The sequence below is a fragment of the Oncorhynchus mykiss genome, chromosome 2, assembly GCF_057628025.1.
Source record: "Oncorhynchus mykiss isolate SJ-2025 chromosome 2, ASM5762802v1, whole genome shotgun sequence".
Lineage (NCBI taxonomy): Eukaryota > Metazoa > Chordata > Actinopteri > Salmoniformes > Salmonidae > Oncorhynchus > Oncorhynchus mykiss.
This window is the reverse complement of record NC_143023.1, coordinates 26,802,328-26,827,658: the sequence shown is the minus strand read 5'-3', so window position 1 is coordinate 26,827,658 and position 25,331 is coordinate 26,802,328. Positions and strand designations below refer to the sequence as shown.

The 25,331-nt window shown below is 44.9% G+C and overlaps 1 protein-coding gene across 2 annotated transcripts; it reads right to left on the bottom strand.

Annotated features, from left to right (window-relative positions):
* Positions 1-224: 224 nt before the first annotated feature.
* LOC110485628 (uncharacterized) lies at positions 225-23,034 on the bottom strand. Of its 2 annotated transcripts, none has more exons than XR_016485538.1 (11): positions 22,710-23,021; positions 22,121-22,316; positions 21,894-21,965; positions 21,732-21,808; positions 21,403-21,503; positions 18,236-18,352; positions 17,298-17,372; positions 3,379-3,561; positions 2,734-2,816; positions 2,489-2,585; positions 225-644 (listed from the first exon to the last, which is right to left on the bottom strand). XR_016485538.1 is itself a non-coding variant. In XM_021556734.3 (11 exons), the coding sequence occupies exons 1-11, from the start codon at positions 22,764-22,766 to the stop codon at positions 477-479; spliced, it is 1,182 nt and encodes a 393-aa protein (XP_021412409.1). In that variant the 5' UTR covers positions 22,767-23,034; the 3' UTR covers positions 225-476. The 2 variants fall into 2 exon arrangements, 1 of the variants encoding a protein (XP_021412409.1); XM_021556734.3 differs by having other exon boundaries at positions 3,423-3,561; positions 22,710-23,034.
* Positions 23,035-25,331: the final 2,297 nt, after the last annotated feature.

The window sequence follows — 25,331 nt, the reverse complement described above, 5'->3', positions numbered from 1 at the left end:
TATAAGGGACAGAGTGCTCTGTTCAATCCACATCACGGAAATTCAGCTGTACAGCGTGAACCAAATTTAAAGTCAATGTTCCCGCTTTAGAGGAGACTGCATTCACGGTAAACACCGCATGTGTCGGCTCAATCGGAAATAACCTTTACATCCTATCATGGGATCTGTAACGCTGCAGCTTTACAGACTGAATACATCCCAGAAAGATAGAGTTAACACAGACACAAATTCAGAATACTTTATTATTTATTTACAAACATTAAGGCAAAACTGTCTAATATTTGTACTTGACATGTGTTCCTGTCAAAAATCATCACTGGAAAAAAACTAAACATGGAACCTCTGACATATGACTTCATCTTCCAGTTGTGAGTGTAGTTGAGACATTTATCAGCAGAATCAGTGTGTCACTGGCACAGAATTTGAACCTTGAAATTAGAGCAATAGAACTAGATGTCTTCTATAGATCTCTATGGTCATTGGCTCTGCTGTTTGGACTGCCGTTGGGACACCAGCTTCAACAGGTGTTCGCTAACAACAGATGGCCTCTTGTAGATCATCCTGCGGTCCCCTCCTTTAACATGGATCTGGTTGGCTGAGGGGTAAGTCTGCTCCAGTAACGTCTTCTGAAGCTGGGCCACCATCTGATGTGGAAGCACATATAGTCAGTCAATGTTCATTTGAGTTAGTTTGAGGGCCCTGCGAGAAACAGTCAATATCCATTATCCCAATTCCATCCATCCCCTTTCTCCCCGAAGTGTGCACTGTGCAGTAGTGCCGTCCCCCTGAACTAGTGCAGGCGTTGGCTAAGACGGCAGCAATGAGTGGAGCATCACCTCGAGCTCCTACAAAACATTGCAGGTTTCTACTTTTTCTAGTGTTTTTCTAAAAATGTTCTTACTCAGTTTGTTTTGTGCATTACTTCATACCCCCCAGGTAGAACTATTGGAATATGAATTGCTTGGTAGTCACACCGTCCACCCGACTTTCTCGAATTCCCAAAGACGGCGGAACAATGGTCAAGGTTCTTCGGTGAGGTGCCGGGTTGCCTGGGAGTCCTACTGGAGAGCAGGAAATAGACACAGGTGGAGAGGCAGATGTGGGAGGGTCTTAGTGAGATTGAGACGCTGGGTGACCCATCCTCCATTAACAAACATACTTCTCTCCTAAGTTCAACCATTAGTGAATAAACTTGATGAACTTAGTGCGAGGATCTCCTTCCAGAGGGACATCAGATTCTGCAACATACTCTGTTTTTCTGAGACCCGACTTTCCTCCCACATACGAACAGATTATGTACAAACAGCGTGTTTGACAGTTCATCAAGCGGATAGGAAGAGGGCTCTCTCTAGCAAGAACAAAGGCAGAGGGCTCTGCTTTATGATCAATAACAAGTAGTGCGACAAGAAACACTCACAGAAACATGCGAGCTTCTGCACTCCCAACTTGGAATACTTGGTCAAATGTCACCCTTTTAACCTTCCGAGAGTTTTCAGGGATTATCGCTACTTTTGTGTACATCCCGCCCTAAACTCACACCAAAAATATCTCAAAGACCTTCAATGGACCCTGAATAAACTGGAGGCCGAGGACCCGGAGGCAACATTCATTGTCGTGGAGAACTTTTAACAAAAGTCATTTGAGAACCGTGCTTCCGAATTACTATTAACACAGGTATAAGGCCATCTCCTGTCCTCCTTTCGGAAAATCTGACCATGACTCCACTTTGCTCTTCCCCATCTACAAACAAAGACTCAAGAGGAAAGTTCCGGTGGTCAGGTCTGTACACTGCTGGTCTGACCAATCAGAATCCATGCTTCAAGACTGTTTTGATCACATGGACTGGAATATTTTCCTATGCTGTTCAGCTCGGCCTTCAATACCATAGAGCCCCCTGAGCCCACAACCCTGGGACTTACGTCCTCCCTATGCAACTGGGTCCTGGACTTCCTGACGGGCCGCCCCAAGGTGGTGAAGATATGCCACATTATCTCCTCCACACTGATCCTCAACACGGGGGACCCACAAGGGTGCATCTTATTAGTCTCCTCCTGTACTCCCTGTATACCCATGACTGCGTGGCCTCACACAGTTCCAACTCCATTATCAAGTTTGCTGATGACACGACAGTAGTAGGCCTGATTACCAACCATGACAAGACGCCATACAGGGAGGAGGTAGGCACTCTGACGGTGTGGTGCCAGGTGAACAACCCCTCCCTCAACGTCAGCGAAACAGACAAGGTGATGATTGTGGACTTCAGGAGGAACCAAGCTGGGCACGCCCCCATTCTCATCAACGGTCCCATCAAGGAACCTCAGCCACCCGAGTGACGAATCAGACGAGGGCAGTACAGGAGCTTCATGGCTAAAACTAACAGACTGGCCAATAGCTTCTAGCCTACACACTTCAGGGTGAAGATTGAGAAATTAAATTGGGCCAGCCACTAGACAGACTAATAGAGGGAGGAAGGTTGTACACTACTCACTTGGTTTAGAGCAGCAGGAATTTGCTCATCAAAAGAATCCCCAATAATCACACTCACAGAAGTCCTACTGGAGAGGGGTTTGAATTTGGAGATTTCCCTAAAAAATTATCAAAACATTACATACAAATCTCAAAATAAGTTTGCTTTTACACTTGTAAATTCTGGATATACTGTAGAGCATATCCAAAATGATTGTGTGATGACAGCTTGATATTACATTCACATGTACTGTATGTTCGTCTCACCTGACTTGAGAAGCACTTTCATTCAGGAAAAAATGTTCATCTACAGCACTGCTCTGGTGGGCGGGGTTACTGAGGAGGTACTTCTGAGAACACAAAGACACATGATAACATTGGACCGTGGCCTGAAAGTAAGTGTGTGTGTGTGCATTATAATCTTCACTTGTCTCTCTCCAACCCTTTCTCTTTCCCTACAATTTAAGCAAAATGACTCACTTGATGTCCTTAACGCCTTGGTAACTGTAGTATTCAAAAGCTGAAATAAGTCCATCTCTGTTGCTATCAAAAAGTGGGTTCCAGGAAATAGAACCAATGTATTTTAACAAACCGTTTAGACTTTAACCTGGAGCAGTTATCAATAGTCACAGTTCATTTCCCTCCCTTCTGAGGAACGATCATTACTCTACCACTAGCTCCATTCTGTGGCTATGTTAGAGATTGTTCTCCAACACAACAAGGTTGAACCATCACACCTGGACATCTCCTCCTGCCCAATAACAGAATAGGGAATTTCATTTCTGGTGTCAGCAGGTATATTGAGGCACATTAAAATCACACATTCAAATGCATTGTTTCAAAATAAGACATTGAGAACATACGAGCTATTGACCTGACCCCAGATATGTTAATTTGGTCTTTATGATGGACCTGTCTCTGTATGAGGTCTTCAGCGATGTTTCAGTCAGACTCACCTGTCTCTGTATGAGGTCTTCAGCGATGTTGTCCCCCATGATGGCTGGCTTTAGCAGCCCCAGAATGATGAGGATGCGGCTGATGCCTGTGGCAGCTGAGAATTGCATAGCTTGGAGGGATGGCACCAGCTGACTGTACCTACAGACACAGGACACAACATGTGACTAACTATAGAGACACAGAACACAACGTGTGACTGTACTTATAGAGACAAATACACAAGACACACACATACTGTACCTAGAGAGAAACACACATCAGATTGTCAGGAATGAAAAGCTTAGCAACACCAGCCCAACACCTACCTGACTCAGAGTCATGCGTATTACTTTTTTTTTTTTGCGGGCACCAATGGCCAAAATCAATATAATTTGAAAACGTTTGTGCAAAACATTTCTTAATATACACTGAACAAAAATATAAACACAACATATAAAGTGCTGAAAAAAAAATAATCCCAGAAATGTTCCATATGCACAAAAAAAAATCTCATCTCTCTCAAATGTTCTAAACAAATTTGTTTACATCCCTGTTAGTGAATATTTCTCCTTTGCTAAGATAATCAAGAAGCTGATTAAACAGCATTATCACTATGCAGGTGCACCTTGCGCTGGGGACAACAAAGGGCCACTAAAATGTGCAGTTGTCACTCAACAATGTCACAGATGTCTCAAGTTGAGAGAGCGTACAATTTTTGAAAACTGTCAGAAACCATCTCAGGGAAGTTCATCTGCGTGCTCGTCTTCACCGGGATCTTGCCCTGAATATAGTTTGCCGTCTTAACCAACTTCAGTGGGCAAATGCTCACCTTCGATGGCCACTGGCACGCTGGAGAAGTGTGCTCTTCACAGATGAATCCCGGTTTCAACTGTACCGGGCGTATGGCGTCGTGTGGGCGAGCAGTTTGCTGATGTCAACGTTGTGAACAGAGTACCCCATGGTGTCGGTGGTGTTATGGTAAGAGCAGGTATAAGCTACGGACAACGAATACAATTGCATTTTATCAATGGCAATTTGAATGCAGAGATACCGTGACAAGATCCTGAACCCATTGTCGTGCCATTCATCTGCCGCTATCAACCTCATGTTTCAGCATGATAATGCACAGCCCAATGTCGCAAGGATCTGTACACAATTTCTGGAAGCTGAAATACTCCCTGTTATTCAATTGCCTGCATACTCACCAGACATGTCACCCATTCAGCGTGGTCGGGATGCACTGGATTCCAGTTCCCGCCAATATCCAGTAACTTCACACAGCCATTGAAGAGGAGTGGGACAACATTCCACAGGCCATAATCAACACCCTGATCAACTCTATGCGAAGGAGATGTTTTGTGCTGCATGAGGCAAATGGCGGTCACACCAGATTGACTGGTTTTCTGATCCATCCCCCTATTTTTTTTTTTTTAAAGGTGTCTGTCACCAACAGATGCATATCTGTATTCCCAGTCATGTGAAATCCATAGATTCGGACCTAATTAATTTATTTCAATTGACTGATTTCCTTATATGAACTGTTACTCATTAACAGGGCAGCAGGGTAGCCTAGTGGTTAGAGCGTTGGACTAGTAACCGGAAGGTTCAAACCCCCGAGCTGGCAAGGTACAAATCTGTTGTTCTGCCCCTGAACAGGCAGTTAACCCACTGTTCCTAGGCCGTCATTGAAAATAAGAATTTGTTCTTAACTGACTTGCCTAGTTAAATAAAGGCAAAATAAACTGTTGCGTTTATTTTTTGTTCAGTGTACTTGCATGCCTCTTCCTTTAACAGACAAGAATATAAATGGTTTCCAATCCTGATATTAAATTATCCCCAAATGCAATTTTTCAAAACTGACAAGAATGGAGTATGATTATAGAGCAATGCATGGAATATGATTAGAAAACAGCCCTAGGCTAGGCTGTGTTTCACTGTTCCTTAGGCTGGGTTTCACTGTTCCTTAGGCTGGGTTTCACTGTTCCTTAGGCTGGGTTTCACTGTTCCTTAGGCTGGGTTTCACTGTTCCTTAGGCTGGGTTTCACTGTTCCTTAGGCTGGGTTTCACTGTTCCTTAGGCTGGGTGTCACTGTTCCTTAGGCTGTGTTTCACTGTTCCTTAGGCTGGGTTTCACTGTTCCTTAGGCTGGGTTTCACTGTTCCTTAGGCTGGGTGTCACTGTTCCTTAGGCTGTGTTTCACTGTTCCTTAGGCTGGGTTTCACTGTTCCTTAGGCTGGGTTTCACTGTTCCTTAGGCTGGGTTTCACTGTTCCTTAGGCTGGGTGTCACTGTTCCTTAGGCTGTGTTTCACTGTTCCTTAGGCTGGGTTTCACTGTTCCTTAGGCTGGGTTTCACTGTTCCTTAGGCTGGGTTTCACTGTTCCTTAGGCTGGGTTTCACTGTTCCTTAGGCTGGGTTTCACTGTTCCTTAGGCTGGGTTTCACTGTTCCTTAGGCTGGGTTTCACTGTTCTTTAGGCTGGGTTTCACTGTTCCTTAGGCTGGGTTTCACTGTTCCTTAGGCTGGGTTTCACTGTTCCTTAGGCTGGGTTTCACTGTTCCTTAGGCTGGGTTTCACTGTTCCTTAGGCTGGGTTTCACTGTTCCTTAGGCTGGGTTTCACTGTTCTTTAGGCTGGGTTTCACTGTTCTTTTGGCTGGGTGTCACTGTTCTTTTGGCTGGGTGTCACTGTTCCTTAGGCTGGGTTTCACTGTTCCTTAGGCTGGGTTTCACTGTTCCTTAGGCTGGGTTTCACTGTTCTTTAGGCTGGGTTTCACTGTTCTTTAGGATGGGTTTCACTGTTCTTTAGGATGGGTTTAACTGTTCTCTAGGATGGGTTTCACTGTTCTTTAGGATGGGTTTTACTGTTCTTTAGGATGGGTTTCACTGTTCTTTAGGATGGGTTTCACTGTTCTTTAGGATGGGTTTCACTGTTCATTAGGATGGGTTTCACTGTTCTTTAGGATGGGTTTCACTGTTCTTTAGGATGGGTTTCACTGTTCTTTAGGCCAGCAGCAATAAACCCTCTAAGCTGAAAGATTGCAGGGGAGAGATGAGGCTAGCAGAGTCTTTGATCTTAGTTTCAACTACAACATCATAGCAATGTGTTTATTCTGAACAATCTGGTGTCCAACAGTGTGACATATAGACAATGTTGCATTGGTCTAAAAACAGACCTATTGGGAATATTCATTAGAAATATGATACCAAAATCCCAAACTTTCTCTAACAGACATTTTGACAGGAGAGAATGAGAGATATTTTGGGGGGCAAATGAGGAGAGCAGCGCTGGGATTTTGTAACTCAGGAGGGCCAATCGGTCTCGGCTCACTGGTGCTTTGAATTGGCTGGTCTCAGCCTGCAGAGCCCAATCAAGTGGCGACCGCCTCACAGCTGCCCCCCCCCGCCACCCAACAACCAGTGCTCAGCCGCCCCACCCCTAGTGTTCAGCCCACCCATCCACTTTGCTCAGACCACCCACAGCCCTGAGCCCTTACCCTCAGTGCACCCCCAGCCCTAGCTCTCAGCCAACCCACCCCACAGCTCTGAATCTCACAGCTATCCCCACAGCCGTCGCCCAACTGCTAGGCCCACAGCCACAAGGCCCAGGCCTCAGCCCACCCCACAGTGCTAGTCAGACCCACAGCCCCAAGGCCCAGGCCTCAGCCAACCCCACAGTGCTAGTCAGACCCACAGCCCCAAGGCCCAGGCCTCAGCCCACCCCACAGTGCTAGTCAGACCCACAGCCTCCAGCCAGGCCTCAGCCCACCCCACAGTGCTAGTCAGACCCACAGCCCCCAGCCCACCCCACAGTGCTAGTCAGACCCACAGCCTCTAGCCAGGGCTCAGCCCACCCCACAGTGCTAGTCAGACCCACAGCCCCAAGGCCCAGGCCTCAGCCCACCCAACAGTGCTAGTCAGACCCACAGCCTCCAGCCAGGCCTCAGCTCACCCCACAGTGCTAGTCAGGCCCACACAGCCTCCAGCCAGGCCTCAGCCCACCCCACAGTGCTAGTCAGACCCACAGCCCCAAGACCCAGGCCTCAGCCCACCCCACAGTGCTAGTCAGACCCACAGCCTCCAGCCAGGCCTCAGCCCACCCCACAGTGCTAGTCAGACCCACAGCCCACCCCACAGTGCTAGTCAGACCCACAGCCCCCAGCCCACCCCACAGTGCTAGTCAGACCCACAGCCTCTAGCCAGGCCTCAGCCCACCCCACAATGCTAGTCAGACCCACAGCCCCAAGGCCCAGGCCTCAGCCCACCCAACAGTGCTAGTCAGGCCCACAGCCCCAAGGCCCAGGCCTCAGCCCACCCAACAGTGCTAGTCAGGCCCACAGCCTCCAGCCAGGCCTCAGCCCACCCCACAGTGCTCGTCAGGCCCACAGCCACAAGACCCAGGCGTCAGCCCACCCCACAGTGCTAGTCAGACCCACAGCCAGGCCTCAACCTAGAGTGCGCACCCCCCGACCCAAAGTGCTCACCCCACAGCTTTCACCTCAAGTTGACATTGGCTTGTTATTTCCCACGTGTTGCGATATCAAGTTTTGTCAAAGGATGTAAATCCATAAGGCCTGATGTCTAGACGAGGCTGGAGCCTGATGTCTAGACGAGGCTGGAGCCTGATGTCTAGACGAGGCTGGAGCCTGATGTCTAGACGAGGCTGGAGCCTGATGTCTAGACGAGGCTGGAGCCTGATGTCTAGACGAGGCTGGAGCCTGATGTCTAGACGAGGCTGGAGCCTGATGTCTAGACGAGGCTGGAGCCTGATTGAGCCTCAGGTATTTGGAGAAACAAATGTTAAGTCTTCCAATCTTAAACTTCAGCAACAATACACGTGCCATCAATGGGACGTTCTACCTGCTACACAGCAACCAACCCAAATGGCAATGCCGTACCCCTAATGGCTGTATTGTAGCAGGGCTTTTAAGAGTTCACAAATAGACAAAAGTTTAATGGTGGCAGCAGACAGGAAAAAAGTTGCTGCTACCTTTCTCAATTTCAGCCTCACAGACCATTTATTTTCTTCAAATCAGACATTTAAAGACTGACATTTTGACATTATCATCTTCTTTGCCACTATTTCACCCCTGAAGTCATTCTCGCCCCACAATTTAGAAGGGACTCTTATAACCTGGCTCTTTAGGGACTTCTCTGTCTCCACACATTTCTACCTGTCACCTTTTCCTCTCCATAAACTTTATCAGCCCCTGTTTGAATCTGGTCAAATCATTGCTCTGTCTGTCTGTCTGTCGCATTATTTCAAAGATTCTCCAGCCACCTGTCCCTCCTTATTCCCTCCATTTTTAATTCTGCCCGGGAGGGAGGATTATGCGAGGGAAGGCATGCGTGTCAAAGGGAAATTTAGCGGGTAAAGACAGCCCAGATTGGCGGGATGAATTAAGGCGATAAGAGGGGAGAGGGAGTGGAGGAACCATGTGCAAAACGCCTCAGCCATGTTGGTCATTTCAGAGGGCTCTTCTTTCCCCTTCCTCCTCAGGAGGGGCAAGGCAATATCTAAATGAATAACGTGATGAAATGAGTTTGTGCGGCGGACTTTCTGCTGTTTGACTTTCCCATCTGGATTAGTGCAGGCTGAATAGACGCTCTGTTACTTTTGTTACAACTGTCGCAATTCACTGTCGGAATTTGGCCCCCCGACAAGATAAGAGGGCCCTGCCTCATTAGCATGTCATTCCATATGCAGGGCCTCCATTACCTGAGAGGGAGCTCATGGACAAAATAGACTATTACACAAGTAGAACGTGGAACATGTTCTATTACATGACTAGGAGAGAACACAGAACATGGACAATTACATTAGAACACATAAAAGGGACTATTAAGTAGGCTAGAATGTAGAACATGTTCTATTACATGACTAGGAGAGAACACAGTACATGGACAATTACGCAGGGTGGCATTTTATTGTCATGAATCTTCCCCTTGGAGGCAACCCTGCAGAGTGGTCACTAGCTGGCACAGCCACAAATTCATACAATCTTATTTTAAACATAACCCTAACCACACTCTTAAGCCTAATGCCTAACCCTGATCTTAAATTACATCCAAAAAGCACATTTTGGTTTTCATACATTTTACGATACACAATTTTAACTTTGCAGCTGGCCCATCTAACAGAAATGGGTCAGTTCTGCCTCCTGGGCAAGATTCATGAAAATAAACATCAACCTGCAGCTATTACACGAGTATGAGAGAAAACGGAACGAGGACTATTACACGAGAGAAAACGGAACGAGGACTATTACACGAGAGAAAACGGAACGAGGACTATTACACGAGAGAAAACGGAACGAGGACTATTACACGAGAGAAAACGGAAGGAGGACTATTACACGAGAGAAAACGGAACGAGGACTATTACGAGAGAAAACGGAACAAGGACTATTACACGAGAGAAAACAGAACGAGGACTATTACACGAGAGAAAACGGAACGAGGACTATTACACGAGAGAAAACGGAACGAGGACTATTACACGAGAGAAAACGGAAGGAGGACTATTACACGAGAGAAAACAGAACGAGGACTATTACACGAGAGAAAACGGAACGAGGACTATTACACGAGAGAAAACGGAACGAGGACTATTACACGAGAGAAAACGGAACGAGGACTATTACACGAGAGAAAACGGAACGAGGACTATTACACGAGAGAAAACGGAACGAGGACTATTACACGAGAGAAAACGGAACGAGGACTATTACACGAGAGAAAACGGAAGGAGGACTATTACACGAGAGAAAACGGAACGAGGACTATTACACGAGAGAAAACGGAACGAGGACTATTACACGAGAGAAAACGGAACGAGGACTATTACACGAGAGAAAACGGAACGAGGACTATTACACGAGAGAAAACAGAACGAGGACTATTACGAGAGAAAACGGAACGAGGACTATTACACGAGAGAAAACGGAACGAGGACTATTACACGAGAGAAAACGGAACGAGGACTATTACGAGAGAAAACGGAACGAGGACTATTACACGAGAGAAAACGGAACGAGGACTATTACACGAGAGAAAACGGAACGAGGACTATTACGAGAGAAAACGGAACGAGGACTATTACACGAGAGAAAACGGAACGAGGACTATTACACGAGAGAAAACGGAACGAGGACTATTACGAGAGAAAACGGAACGAGGACTATTACACGAGAGAAAACGGAACGAGGACTATTACGAGAGAAAACGGAACGAGGACTATTACGAGAGAAAACGGAACGAGGACTATTACGAGAGAAAACGGAACGAGGACTATTACACGAGAGAAAACGGAACGAGGACTATTACGAGAGAAAACGGAACGAGGACTATTACACGAGAGAAAACGGAACGAGGACTATTACACGAGAGAAAACGGAACAAGGACTATTACGAGAGAAAACGGAACGAGGACTATTACACGAGAGAAAACGGAACGAGGACTATTACACGAGAGAAAACGGAACGAGGACTATTACACGAGAGAAAACGGAACGAGGACTATTACGAGAGAAAACGGAACGAGGACTATTACACGAGAGAAAACGGAACGAGGACTATTACACGAGAGAAAACAGAACGAGGACTATTACGAGAGAAAACGGAACGAGGACTATTACGAGAGAAAACGGAAGGAGGACTATTACACGAGAGAAAACGGAAGGAGGACTATACGAGAGAAAACGGAACGAGGACTATTACGAGAGAAAACGGAAGGAGGACTATTACACGAGAGAAAACGGAAGGAGGACTATTACACGAGAGAAAACGGAACGAGGACTATTACACGAGAGAAAACGGAACGAGGACTATTACACGAGAGAAAACAGAACGAGGACTATTACACGAGAGAAAACGGAACGAGGACTATTACACGAGAGAAAACGGAACGAGGACTATTACACGAGAGAAAACGGAACAAGGACTATTACACGAGAGAAAACAGAACGAGGACTATTACGAGAGAAAACAGAACGAGGACTATTACACGAGAGAAAACGGAACGAGGACTATTACACGAGAGAAAACGGAACGAGGACTATTACACGAGAGAAAACAGAACGAGGACTATTACGAGAGAAAACAGAACGAGGACTATTACGAGAGAAAACAGAACGAGGACTATTACGAGAGAAAACAGAACGAGGACTATTACGAGAGAAAACAGAACGAGGACTATTACGAGAGAAAACAGAACGAGGACTATTACGAGAGAAAACGGAACGAGGACTATTACACGAGAGAAAACAGAACGAGGACTATTACACGAGAGAAAACAGAACGAGGACTATTACACGAGAGAAAACGGAACGAGGACTATTACGAGAGAAAACGGAACGAGGACTATTACACGAGAGAAAACAGAACGAGGACTATTACACGAGAGAAAACAGAACGAGGACTATTACACGAGAGAAAACGGAACAAGGACTATTACACGAGAGAAAACGGAACGAGGACTATTACACGAGAGAAAACGGAACGAGGACTATTACGAGAGAAAACGGAACGAGGACTATTACACGAGAGAAAACGGAACGAGGACTATTACACGAGAGAAAACGGAACGAGGACTATTACACGAGAGAAAACGGAACGAGGACTATTACACGAGAGAAAACGGAACGAGGACTATTACACGAGAGAAAACGGAACGAGGACTATTACACGAGAGAAAACGGAACGAGGACTATTACACGAGAGAAAACGGAACGAGGACTATTACGAGAGAAAACAGAACGAGGACTATTACGAGAGAAAACGGAACGAGGACTATTACACGAGAGAAAACAGAACGAGGACTATTACGAGAGAAAACGGAACGAGGACTATTACGAGAGAAAACGGAACGAGGACTATTACACGAGAGAAAACAGAACGAGGACTATTACACGAGAGAAAACGGAACGAGGACTATTACGAGAGAAAACGGAACGAGGACTATTACGAGAGAAAACAGAACGAGGACTATTACACGAGAGAAAACGGAACGAGGACTATTACGAGAGAAAACGGAACGAGGACTATTACACGAGAGAAAACAGAACGAGGACTATTACACGAGAGAAAACGGAACGAGGACTATTACGAGAGAAAACGGAACGAGGACTATTACACGAGAGAAAACGGAACGAGGACTATTACACGAGAGAAAACAGAACGAGGACTATTACACGAGAGAAAACGGAACGAGGACTATTACACGAGAGAAAACGGAACGAGGACTATTACACGAGAGAAAACGGAACGAGGACTATTACGAGAGAAAACAGAACGAGGACTATTACACGAGAGAAAACGGAACGAGGACTATTACACGAGAGAAAACAGAACGAGGACTATTACACGAGAGAAAACGGAACGAGGACTATTGCAAGAGTGTCAAACAGAAAGTGTAATATAAAACTACAAGTGATTCATTGGGAGATTCCTGTGGAATACAGTGGCACCAAACAGAAGGTAAAACTATTCTCATTGCTACCTTGTAGTGTTACTTGGAAATACTTCTAATACAGGGATCCAGTCACATTCAAGCTGCGAACATTTGTAAATGAAATCAAAGTGCCATTCTTCCTGGTGATGAACAACTACTGAAACTAGAGACATGAATGAATGACTGCAGACAGATGGCCTTTTTATTAAACCAACAGAGCAATTCCCCACTTGGCCAAAGTGTGGCAGTGTTGTACTACCCAGAACAGCCAGACCTGCAGCAGTTCCTTCCTCCCCGAATCAATACTATAGATTCTAGTGGAGGAAATACATGGGGGCCCGAGACAGCCCTGCTTCATTAGTGGAACGGAGCAACAATAGTTATGCTTACAGCGGTGTCAATTACAATTAATTGGGGTTCCTGACTCTCCTGCTCGTCTCTGGGGAGCTGTGCTGTTCTAACAGTTAGCAGAGGGTCTGAGAGGCAGAAAGAAACATAGGAGTCATGGTTATTCTCTGTCGCAGAGTAACACTCCCTCCCTCTCTCTCACGCACACTTGAAAGATTCACACGCGCAGTCAGGGTTTTTCAATTATCCTCAATCGATATCCTAACAGAGTGCGTCATATTTCCTGGTGTTTACTGTCCATTCCACTAGGTCACAGAGTATGGAAAGATCTTTACATCAGCTCTGGTATTGGAGGTGTCATCAATAACGTCACATTCTACCTCATGCACGTCCTTTGACTATTTTTGGAAACGTCAGCTCACAACTTCAACCCTAGAGACGGTCCCTTTTTAGTCATGTGTTTCAGAACCAGCCTGCTACCCAGCCTGTAAAACTGCGACGGAAAGCGGAGATGGACACACACTTTCAACAAACAAAGTGAAAATAAAAGCATTTGATTTATAAATCAAATTAAACGAGAGGAATCATCTAAGCCGATCACACCAGTCCATCATCTGACAAAGTGACAGTCAAACAAAACTATCTCTGCCTACCTTCCTCCGCTAGCGGTCTGGCTAGGGGGGTCTGAGTGTCAGCGAAACAGGAACACACACAGTGTGCCCAGGGCCGTCTGTATCCTCAGTGTTCCCAGGGCCGTCTGAGACAGTCTGTATCCTCAGTGTTCCCAGGGCCGTCTGAGACAGTCTGTATCCTCAGTGTGCCCAGGGCCGTCTGAGACAGTCTGTATCCTCAGTGTGCCCAGGGTACTAATGAGGGATCAATGATGAATGGGGCCTGGCTGGATGTGATATGGAGTCTCCATCTGGACTCATAACTCTATCAGGTGTCCATACAGGTGAGACTGATCCACCACCAGACCAGGTCCACCACCAGACCACCCCCCCAGCTGGTCCATGCCCACCACCCCAGCTGGTCCATGCCCACCACCCCAGCTGATCCATGCCCACCACCCCAACTGATCCATGCCCACCACCCCAACTGGTCCATGCCCACCACCCCAACTGGGCCATGCCCACCACCCCAACTGGGCCATGTCCACCACCCCAGCTGGGCCATGTCCAGGCCAAGCCCACCACCCCAGCTGGGCCATGTCCAGGCCAAGCCCACCACCCCAGCTGGGCCATGTCCAGGCCAAGCCCACCACCCCAGCTGGGCCATGTCCAGGCCAAGCCCACCACCCCAGCTGGGCCATGTCCAGGCCAAGCCCACCACCCCAGCTGGGCCATGTCCAGGCCAAGCCCACCACCCCAGCTGGGCCATGTCCAGGCCAAGCCCACCACACCAGCTGGTACAGTAGCTCATGTGTGCCTGCTGAGAGACAGCCAATCAGGTGGGGCTTCCATCACACCATCAGACACATTGCTTTGACCCTCTGGTTCTGCTCATTTAAAATGTCCCTGCAGGTTAACCAACCATTAACCCTTTAAAGTAAACCCCTTCTTAGGACACTAAGCCATCTTCCTCTCACCTTTAACCAGCATTGTCCTTTTCTTCTACTTGATATTATGAAGAGGGCAGATGTTGCTCATACTAACATGAAAACAACTTTGTCCTGAATATCTGAAATAAGGAAAATAAGCAACATCATGAATGCAATTAGCCTATTTCTAAATAGTTATAGCCCAGTGATTTCATGATGCAAAGGATTCAGTTTGAGTAAACACATTTGAAAAGCTAGAGTAAAATGGTGTTTTGACAATCAAGCAACGCTCATTAAACAAACAATAAGGACAAGCTCATTAAAATAGAATACTTCCCCCTGTTTTGGATTATATTAAATAGGAGTCAATATTTTCTAGAAGACAAATTCATTCTGTAATATACCAACTCTAATACACACACACACAAACACCGTCTCTCACATACACAAGTTAAGAGGTCCAATTATAAAGTCTGGTATCTATGGTTCCCCATCTCCTTCCTATATAAAACACTAAACACTGACTGTTACAGTAGATATTAGGAATCTGGCCTTCATGCCAATGTCTTACATTTACATGTAGGCCATTGTCTACTGTAGACTTTAGGGAGAGTGTAGGGTTGACTGCAGATTTATGTGATTCTGCTAAATATTACACTATCATCAAGTGCAAACGCGAAGATACTGTACATATAAAATTGGGTCAACTTCACAAGACCCATTTTCAGGGCAAAGAAAACAAACTCATTGTATGCGCTTCATCCTGTAGGGATACGACTAAAACCACGTCCCTGAATGAATGCAATCTGTATGGCTAGACAGAGGGGCTTCCACTAACTCCTGCCGTTCTGCTGACTTTATTTCTCATCAGGAAGTATTATCTCTGGCTCCTAGCCTCAGAGGAGAAATACCAAAAGGAAAGATATAGCCTGGGATCCAAACTGAGACAATGGTGAAATAGAGCATATCAGTTTGGATTCCAGGCTAGGGAACTCTAGTCTCCATCTCACTCTACTTTCAAGTTAATCTAAAATAAAATTATAAAATAAAAAGGAGAAATTCTCAGGAGACGGTGCCGATTCATTTTGTCTGGTAAAACAGCAGTAATTTGGGAAAGAGCGGTGGTTAATGAGAAGGACTTTGATGTGTAAATCCTGGAGCCCAGGCAGAGAAGAGCCTCGCTGATACCGTCTCCTCAGGTATCATCACGGTGTGTGTGTGCACGCAACGTTGTATGAATGTTAAGTTGTATCGGACGTTGTTGCACTTGTATTATGTTCTAATGAATGTCAATACACACACACACACACACACACACTTCGGTGGCTCCGGATAGAACTACAAAAATGGTTTCAGTAATCTTGATATTACATATTTCCTGTTTCCTATCTAAAAATCAGAGACTAATAATATAAATCTACTTTATGCAGCAATCCTTTCCTCAGTTGATTTCTAAGTTGCAGAGTAATTGGATCTCCAGCCAGTACACTGTAGTCTGCTAGGCAGCAGGGAAATTAAATGAATGCCTATTAATCAGAGGATAATTGGAAACATATCTCTGATAAATGACACGGCTCCACTTACAGTCACGTACAAATTAGGCCATTTTCATCGACTCATTTCTTATCTCACTAAAGAAATGAAATGTTATATAACCCCACAGAGCAAATGGGATGCTGGTGGAGGGAAATAACAGAGACAAAACTAGGGACGGAAAATCCCTGGAACTTTCCTCAAATTCACAGGTTTTCCAGAAATCCCACAGTTTGGAGGATCCTCAGATTTCCTGCATATTCATTGCTTATTCCAGGAATCTTCCAAGTGCAATTTATGGAAAACTTAGACTTTTTGGAAAAGTTACAAGAATTTTGCATAACAAATGTTTTTGTTTTTTTGCAAAGCATATGGAAAGTGTTTGTTCATGAATAATACCTTTGAATACAATGTTTTTGTTCAAAGATATTACGCTTGGGGAGCGTGTAGCACTCAGCCTCCAATTGATACAAAGAAAAGCAATATTATAAATGGTAGGGTCAAACTAATTTCAGCTTACATCTTTTCACGTGTTTACCTGTATTGTTTTACAGCATATTACCATATTGTTATGTAAATCACTGCTATTTACTGATGACTGTGAATAACTGACAGTTTCACTAATGTCCTGCCTGATTATCATAATATCCTATATGGTAATTTATGAACAATGAATATGAATAGGGTTATATGTCCATTATCCACAGCTTGACATGAATCATGCATAGGGAAAAAAGAGACTTCTTATTAAAATGTGTGCCATCTCTCCCCAACCCTAATTCTCCGCTCTCATTTCTTCCTGATGAAAGAGAGTGGGATCTACTAATGAGTTCCTTTGGCCTCATTAATCATGTTAATGCTGCTTCCTGTCCAACAGAGATAATCAACTACAGTGGATCCTATCCACTATCCATACAGCAAATATGGATGGAGTCAAGGGCTTGAGTAACACAGTAACACTAACTCGCTCTGCTCCTCCTTTCTCCCTTCCCTCCCTCCCCTCCGTTCCTCCTCCTCGAGGTGACTTACCAGTACTTCTGCCACTGGTCCTCCTCAAAGATGTCCTCTGGAATGGGATCAATAAGGACAAGGTCTGACACCTGCCTGAGAACAGAAGAGGGGAAGGGAAGAAAAACAAATAAAGGGAAAGAGAGGGAGCGAGAGAGAGGGAGCGAGAGAGAGGGAGCGAGAGAGAGAGATGACAGTGAGGAAAAAAAGAGAAAGAAACAGTGATGAAGTGGGCCTCCAGTGTCCGTTCTGACCCATCCCCTATACCCTTCCTGTCCTGTCCGTAATGAGTGTGAGAAGGATTTCTCTGCCCAGGTTTTCTGTCTGATTGATCCAGGCCCACTGGCAGACAGATGGATGGGCCCACACCCCATCACCACATCCAGGGAGGAATATATTTTATTCTGCATGTGTCATCCTCTCACCATCGCTTAATTTAATCTCTTAACTGACGCACGTGATGTGCTGATGGGCTGATGAAATGCAAAATCTCTCACCTCGGGCCGGGAGGCTGATCCCTCCCTGCTCATGTTAATCACTAGGTTTCTCAGAAATGGGGGTTGGTAGGGATGTGGGGAGTGGGGGTAGATCATTTATGATGTCCCTGGGTTTGATGCAGTGCTGAGTATCTACAGATTGTGATGATATTTTTGAAGTACTGGAGTTACTGTAGTCAATAATGTGAGAGGTAATAGGATGGAACTCAAACAGGGATGAGAAAGTGAGAACGCTCAAAGTTTGTCAAACTGTGCAAATCTTTCCCCTTCATTTGGGATAGAGGCATAAAGCTGAATCTACACAACCACTTTTGACATATGAACATATCAACCAACTTTTGGAGGGTACCTATCACTAAGCGATCTCAATATATTTTGACTTGTGGCAAGTTTGGAAAAAAGAAACGAGTTAGCAATGGGATCTCAATGGAAAATATAGGCTAGGTGGGCAGGGAGACTCACGCGTCATGGATATGGCTGTAGAACCTGGCGTTGAGCGTGCCCAGTTCAGACCCCACCAGGATGAGAGGCGTGGCTAGACCAGCTAAACCGATGAGGCGGTGGAGGTTGTCCACCATTCTGTAGGGGGAAAAGACATCAATTCATCAAACGTATGTCTTTACAACCACAGCTGTCACAAAGGGCTTTTACAGTAAAACACATCAAACCCTAAGTCGGCAGCTACACCATAACAACAGAAACACTGCAATTGAAACCCTTGAAATCAGCCAGTGTAAAGAAGCCTAGTGGAAGAAGACCCTGGCTACTTTGCCTTGTAAAGCAGGATAGATACAACAGAAAAAGAACATCAAGTGAAACGCAGCTCCCCACAGACGCATCTGATGTGTTGGGTCTCTTACACTAATAAATCAACATTGGAGAGGAGCGAAGAGGCCGGGATGAAGAGGTTTCACTTCAGCAGCAGAGAGAAGAGAGGAATGCAGTCATCAAACCCTCAGCTTGCCAGCTTATTGAATTCTGGGTAATTGATTGCTTGTATCAGAAGGCGGCGGCTGCCTGCTCTGCTGTTAGCCTGGGCCAGATCCCAAGGTAACAGAGACTGCTGACCTGACCGTCTACATACAACCACAACGACATCCACCCATCACTCAGACAGATTTAATGCTTAACAACACGTTCCTTTGTCAGCCACAGAGATTAGGGGAGAGTCAAGGACAGGGCAGGCCATGGCAGGGAGATTGTGGGGCAATGGACCCCGATGTCTCTGATTGGACAATCCATGAGGTGGCCCCACATGGCGCTTAGCCAAGGGGAATACTAAATCTGATAGGGAATGGTGTGTGTGCTTGTTGAGAATCAGGGCTTTAGAATAACTTGCATCAAACACCTGTTACCTTGACTGTAGTAGTAGACTATTAGGTAACACTATTTTTTTTGTACTTTTTACCCCCTTTTCGTGATATCCAATTGGTAGTTAGTCTTGTCCCATCGCTGCAACTCCAGTACGGACTCGGGAGAGGCGAAGGTCGAGAGCCATGCGTCCTCCGAAACGCGACCCCGACAGGCCACACTGCTTCTTGAGACAATGCCTGCTTAACCCGGTAGCTAGCCACACCAATGTGTCGGAGGAAACACTGTACACCTGGCGACCGTGTCAGCGTGCATGCGCCCGGCCCGCCACAGGAGTCGCTACAGCACGACGGGACAAGGACATCCCGGGCCGGCAACCCTCCCTAACCCGGACAACGCTGGACCAATTGTGCGCCAACTTATGGATCTCCTGGTCGCGGCCGGCTGCGACACAGCTTGGTGTCGAACCCGGATCTGTAGTGACGCCGGTAGTACTGCCTTAGACCGCTGCGCCACTCAGGAGGCCTATTAGGTAACACTTTACATTAACAATGCATGAAAAACAAGATGGAAAGGATGAAAATTTGCATGACAGAGAAGCCTAAAACTGCTTCATTTTGGTATTCTGGGGCAAGCAGTTATACAGTGCCTTGCGAAAGTATTCGGCCCCCTTGAACTTTGCGACCTTTTGCCACATTTCAGGCTTCAAACATAAAGATATAAAACTGTATTTTTTTGTGAAGAATCAACAACAAGTGGGACACAATCATGAAGTGGAACGACATTTATTGGATATTTCAAACTTTTTTAACAAATCAAAAACTGAAAAATTGGGCGTGCAAAATTATTCATCCCCTTTACTTTCCTGTGCAGCAAACTCTCTCCAGAAGTTCAGTGAGGATCTCTGAATGATCCAATGTTGACCTAAATGACTAATGATGATAAATACAATCCACCTGTGTGTAATCAAGTCTCCGTATAAATGCACCTGCACTGTGATAGTCTCAGAGGTCCGTTAAAAGCGCAGAGAGCATCATGAAGAACAAGGAACACACCAGGCAGGTCGACATACTGTTGTGAAGAAGTTTAAAGCCGGATTTGGATACAAAAAGATTTCCCAAGCTTTAAACATCCCAAGGAGCACTGTGCAAGCGATAATATTGAAATGGAAGGAGTATCAGACCACTGCAAATCTACCAAGACCTGGCCGTCCCTCTAAACTTTCAGCTCATACAAGGAGAAGACTGATCAGAGATGCAGCCAAGAGGCCCATGATCACTCTGGATGAACTGCAGAGATCTACAGCTGAGGTGGGAGACTCTGTCCATAGGACAACAATCAGTCGTATATTGCACAACTCTGGCCTTTATGGAAGAGTGGCAAGAAGAAAGCCATTTCTTAAAGATATCCATAAAAAGTGTTGTTTAAAGTTTGCCACAAGCCACCTGGGAGACACACCAAACATGTGGAAGAAGGTGCTCTGGTCAGATGAAACCAAAATTGAACTTTTTGGCAACAATGCAAAACGTTATGTTTGGCGTAAAAGCAACACAGCTCATCACCCTGAACACACCATCCCCACTGTCAAACATGGTGGTGGCAGCATCATGGTTTGGGCCTGCTTTTCTTCAGCAGGGACAGGGAAGATGGTTAAAATTGATGGGAAGATGGATGGAGCCAAATACAGGACCATTCTGGAAGAAAACCTGATGGAGTCTGCAAAAGACCTGAGACTGGGACGGAGATTTGTCTTCCAACAAGACAATGATCCAAAACATAAAGCAAAATCTACAGTGGAATGGTTCAAAAATAAACATATCCAGGTGTTAGAATGGCCAAATCAAAGTCCAGACCTGAATCCAATTGAGAATCTGTGGAAAGAACTGAAAACTGCTGTTCACAAATGCTCTCCATCCAACCTCACTGAGCTCAAGCTGTTTTGCAAGGAGGAATGGGAAAAAAATTCAGTCTCTCGATGTGCAAAACTGATAGACATACCCCAAGCGACTTACAGCTGTAATCGCAGCAAAAGATGGCGCTACAAAGTATTAACTTAAGGGGGCTGAGTAATTTTGCACGCCCAATTTTTCAGTTTTTGATTTGTTAAAAAAGTTTGAAATATCCAATAAATGTCGTTCCACTTCATGATTGTGTCCCACTTGTTGTTGATTCTTCACAAAAAAAATACAGTTTTATATCTTTATGTTTGAAGCCTGAAATGTGGCAAAAGGTCGCAAAGTTCAAGGGGGCCGAATACTTTCGCAAGGCACTGTAGGTAAAACTTTAAAATGACAGGATAGAGAAAACAAGATGCTTACCGTCCAGTGGTTGACATCCCCCAGACTTTCTCCGTCCCTGTACTTTCATTCTGCAGGACTCTTTTACTGAACCCCAGTCCCACTCTGTCATAAGTGCACACCTGTGGGTGGGAAAATGGGAACAATCAAATGTGTTTTTTAAGCCTTTTTCACATCAGTAGTTGTCACAAAAACATTGGAACCAGGACAATATTTGCAATCATATTATACACAATTCTGGTCAGGGAATGTAGTCCATCAATTTGTTTGTCCCACAAAAATAAAACCCTTCTAGAACTGTTGAATCATTAACAGAGTTGCCTGAAACGATGTTCTGTATTTCTCCTTACCTTGGTTAGCAGTGCAATGTTCTCTTGTACATGGAACCAGATGTCAGAGGACATACCAGTGGGGGCATCCAGTATGACTACACAGGAAACAGAGTAGTTAGGGCTTACATCTGAGAGGAGATGACAGTTGTGTTGACATTTCTGGCAAGCTAGCAGACTTACCAACTGGCTGTCCTTGTCCTTTGCACATCAGGTGCATCTTTTGACCTAAACCGATATCTATAATTTCACCACCTGAAAAAAAAAGATACAAATTAATCAATGCTGATAATCTTAATCATAATGTAATGGTTTTATTGACCTTCTGTACTCATTAAAGAATAAAGTTGAGGGAGGAAAGTGAATGTCAGGGAGGCAGGAAGGTGAATGTCATGTCTGCAGCAGGTTACCTTCTGGCAGTAACAGTTGGCCCTCTCTTTGCAATGATGCATAGTTCAGAAAGGGAGGGATGAGGATGATGAGGAGGAGACATTTTCCAACTGAGGTAACAGTCGACCAGCACCTGCTCGTTTTAGCCCCTTGTTGTGGTCGATGTTGTTGTTGTTGTTGACTGGTCTCTCCTGAACCTGCAGTCTGTCTGTCAGTCTGTCATAGAATAATAATCAACATGTTATATCAAAGTGTGGATAAGCTACCTAGCTGGCAGTTGCAGCTGTCAGTAAGCCATAGTTACATAAACATGTGTCAGTCAAAATGCCTCTGCAATGAGCCTTGGTATGGCTTTAACTAAAGCATTGTGTCCACATGTAAGTTAAGTCATGTAACCAGTGTAACGTTAATGGAAGATAGTAATATCAGGGCTAGGTAAAGCAATTACCTAGGCTACTAGCTATGCCTTGCGGTAGTACTTAGCTAGTTCAGTTTGATCTGAACATCTGAGAGGAGATGGCAGTGGTGTCGACATTTCTGTCTCGCTAGCTAACCGAGCTAGTAACGTTAGATTAGCAGCCTAGCGAAGTACAGTAGATAGCTAGCTACCTTTTTGTCTGTCCTAGCATCTCCAGTGGCTTCTTGACCGTCTGTCCTTCTGCGCATTTTTGAGTGTCAAGTTATAATAAAGTATTCTATAAACTATATATCTATCTATGTATCTATCTATCTACCAGCTGAAACCGGGATGTGAATTCACAGGATTGAATGAATGCACCGCGTTTGCTAGAACTTCCTGGAAATGTACAGACGCCGAAATGGGACAACAATGCTTTTAGCTCAGAGGCGAGACTGCAGCATAAATTAGTGTTCGGTGTTCACTGCCACTACTGCCGCCGCCGCCTTCTCTTCGTCTTCTTCTTCTATGAAGTTTAACGGTGGTTGGCATCCAATTTGTTGCATTACCGCCACCTACTAAACTGGAGTACAACTCCCTTATACTTTACTTGAAAAATAAAAATGTACTAAATAAATAACCTAACATCTAACACTATACTCACTAGGTTTAAAATTATATAAAATAAAATTAACACCCCCCCTACTCCACTAATTAAATGTATTTATTCCTACCTCATGCCATCACCCTGAAAGGATGGGACATCACCACTTAACACATCCTGTAACTCTTCTGCTGTCAAGTCTCACACACCCAAATACCTCTCTGCAGCTGCCACCATAACATCAATTTTTAAAGGCTTCCGTTCCATCCCTGCAGAACAATTAATAACCATTGCTATAAACACTAAAAAAAACAGTCTTGCTGAAACTTATTTGACTTTTTGGCCTATCCCTCTGTACTGGTATATCTCTAATACTCTCACCACTCCTCCCCCTTAACCCATCTTCCTATACTTTCTTCACTGCCTCAGCATATGACAACTTCTGCTCTACTCTAACCCTGGAAACCTCAACCTGCCTCTCTCGCACAGGATATTTCTGATCCCCAGCTCCATGAGCAACCCCTACAATTAACACATTCCACTACTTTCCCCAATACTACACATTCCTTTGTCTCATGCCCTTCTGCACATTTCTCACACCTTGGACACTCCCTCCTACACACTGCTGCCACATGCCCATAAGCTTGAGACCTGTAACATCTTAATGTATTCGGCACATACGCTCGTACAGGATAAATTATATATCCTAACTTTTATATCCTTCACTTTGTCATGCAAAGACTCAACTTCAAAACTCAAAAGAACAGACTTTTGTCTGCGTCGCATCAAACGATGAGCATCACATACACCGGGAATCTTTGCCGTCAGCTGGTCAACGTTTATATCTACTGCTACCCCAGTTATCACTCCTTTTATTTGTGCCCTTTTTTTGAGAACAAAACAATTCACTTTTCTTGCCCCGATTAGTTTTACTTCGAGTGCATTCTCCATCTGACCAACAGAAACACAAACAATTATCACTAGACCACTTCTGGTTACCCTCACCGATTCCACATGACCCAACTGTTTTTTCAGCCATCATGAAACCACAAATGGATCAGCCAAAAGGCAAGAGTCCACTTTTTCCATAAACTTCACTCCTACTGTCAGACTCTTCTTCATCCTGATCCTCGGTGCATACCTTTACTACACCTACCACCTCCAATACTTCACCCTCGTTCACTTCCATTTCTCCTCTGGTCTTCAGCTTATACATGTTTGGCTTGCTTGTCATACGAGCAAGCCAAACATCCGTGATTCCAAATGTGCACTTGAACGTCACATTTCCTAATCATAAAACTCATGTCATACAGTGTCCACATTTATGATCACTATGTTTGATGTACAGTACTACAGTTACAAGATGACATGGCTCATGCCCTGGGTTGATCTGAACAGAATGAACCTGTTTGTTTATTGTGAAGAAAATTTGCTGGGGCACATGCACCTGAATGCACTCATGACTCCTTTCTATGTGCACCAAAATGACGATCTGTAACGAGGTTTCGATTCAACCTTTTTATGCCAGTAAAGTATGTGTCATATGAAAAATGTCATGAATAGGCCAGATGGAAACAGAACATTCGCTAGACAAGGTGGGATCTTTTTGTGTCAGTAAAATTAATTATGCGAAAAATTTCAGTAGAAACGCTTTTATGTGCAAACATTGATATAATAGGCTTTTATTTGCAAACATTGATATAATAGGCTTTCATTTGCAAACATTGATATAATAGGCTAACCATCATATCGAAGTAAACATGTTGTGTGGTCCTCACACTACGACTCGTCGGGAAATTCATGCAGTTTATTAGGCTACAGATGAAATAAATTATGATGAACATCACAGGGCTTGATGCTCCTTTCCAATAAATATCGAGGGTCTTATTCTGGTGACATGATAATTGATGCTTGTCTGCCCGTTTGACAAATAAAAACAATGTAGCTCTTTTGTCCATAATAATAATGTCATCATGTGTAGCCTGCCTATACCTGCGCTCTAGCCCAGTGGTTCCCAAACTAGGGGTGGCACGGGGTCCCAGTTTGTCCTGATCAACTAGCTCATGTCAGCTAACGTTTTTAGCCTATAGACTTTGTTGTAATGTGTGAGTCACTCAAATATCGCATGAATACACATTAGACATGGCAAAATGTATAGCATTTCAATAAAATTAGCTTTAAAACTGCTAAATGTTCTCTCCACCAACAAAAGGGGTGTGAACAGTTTGGG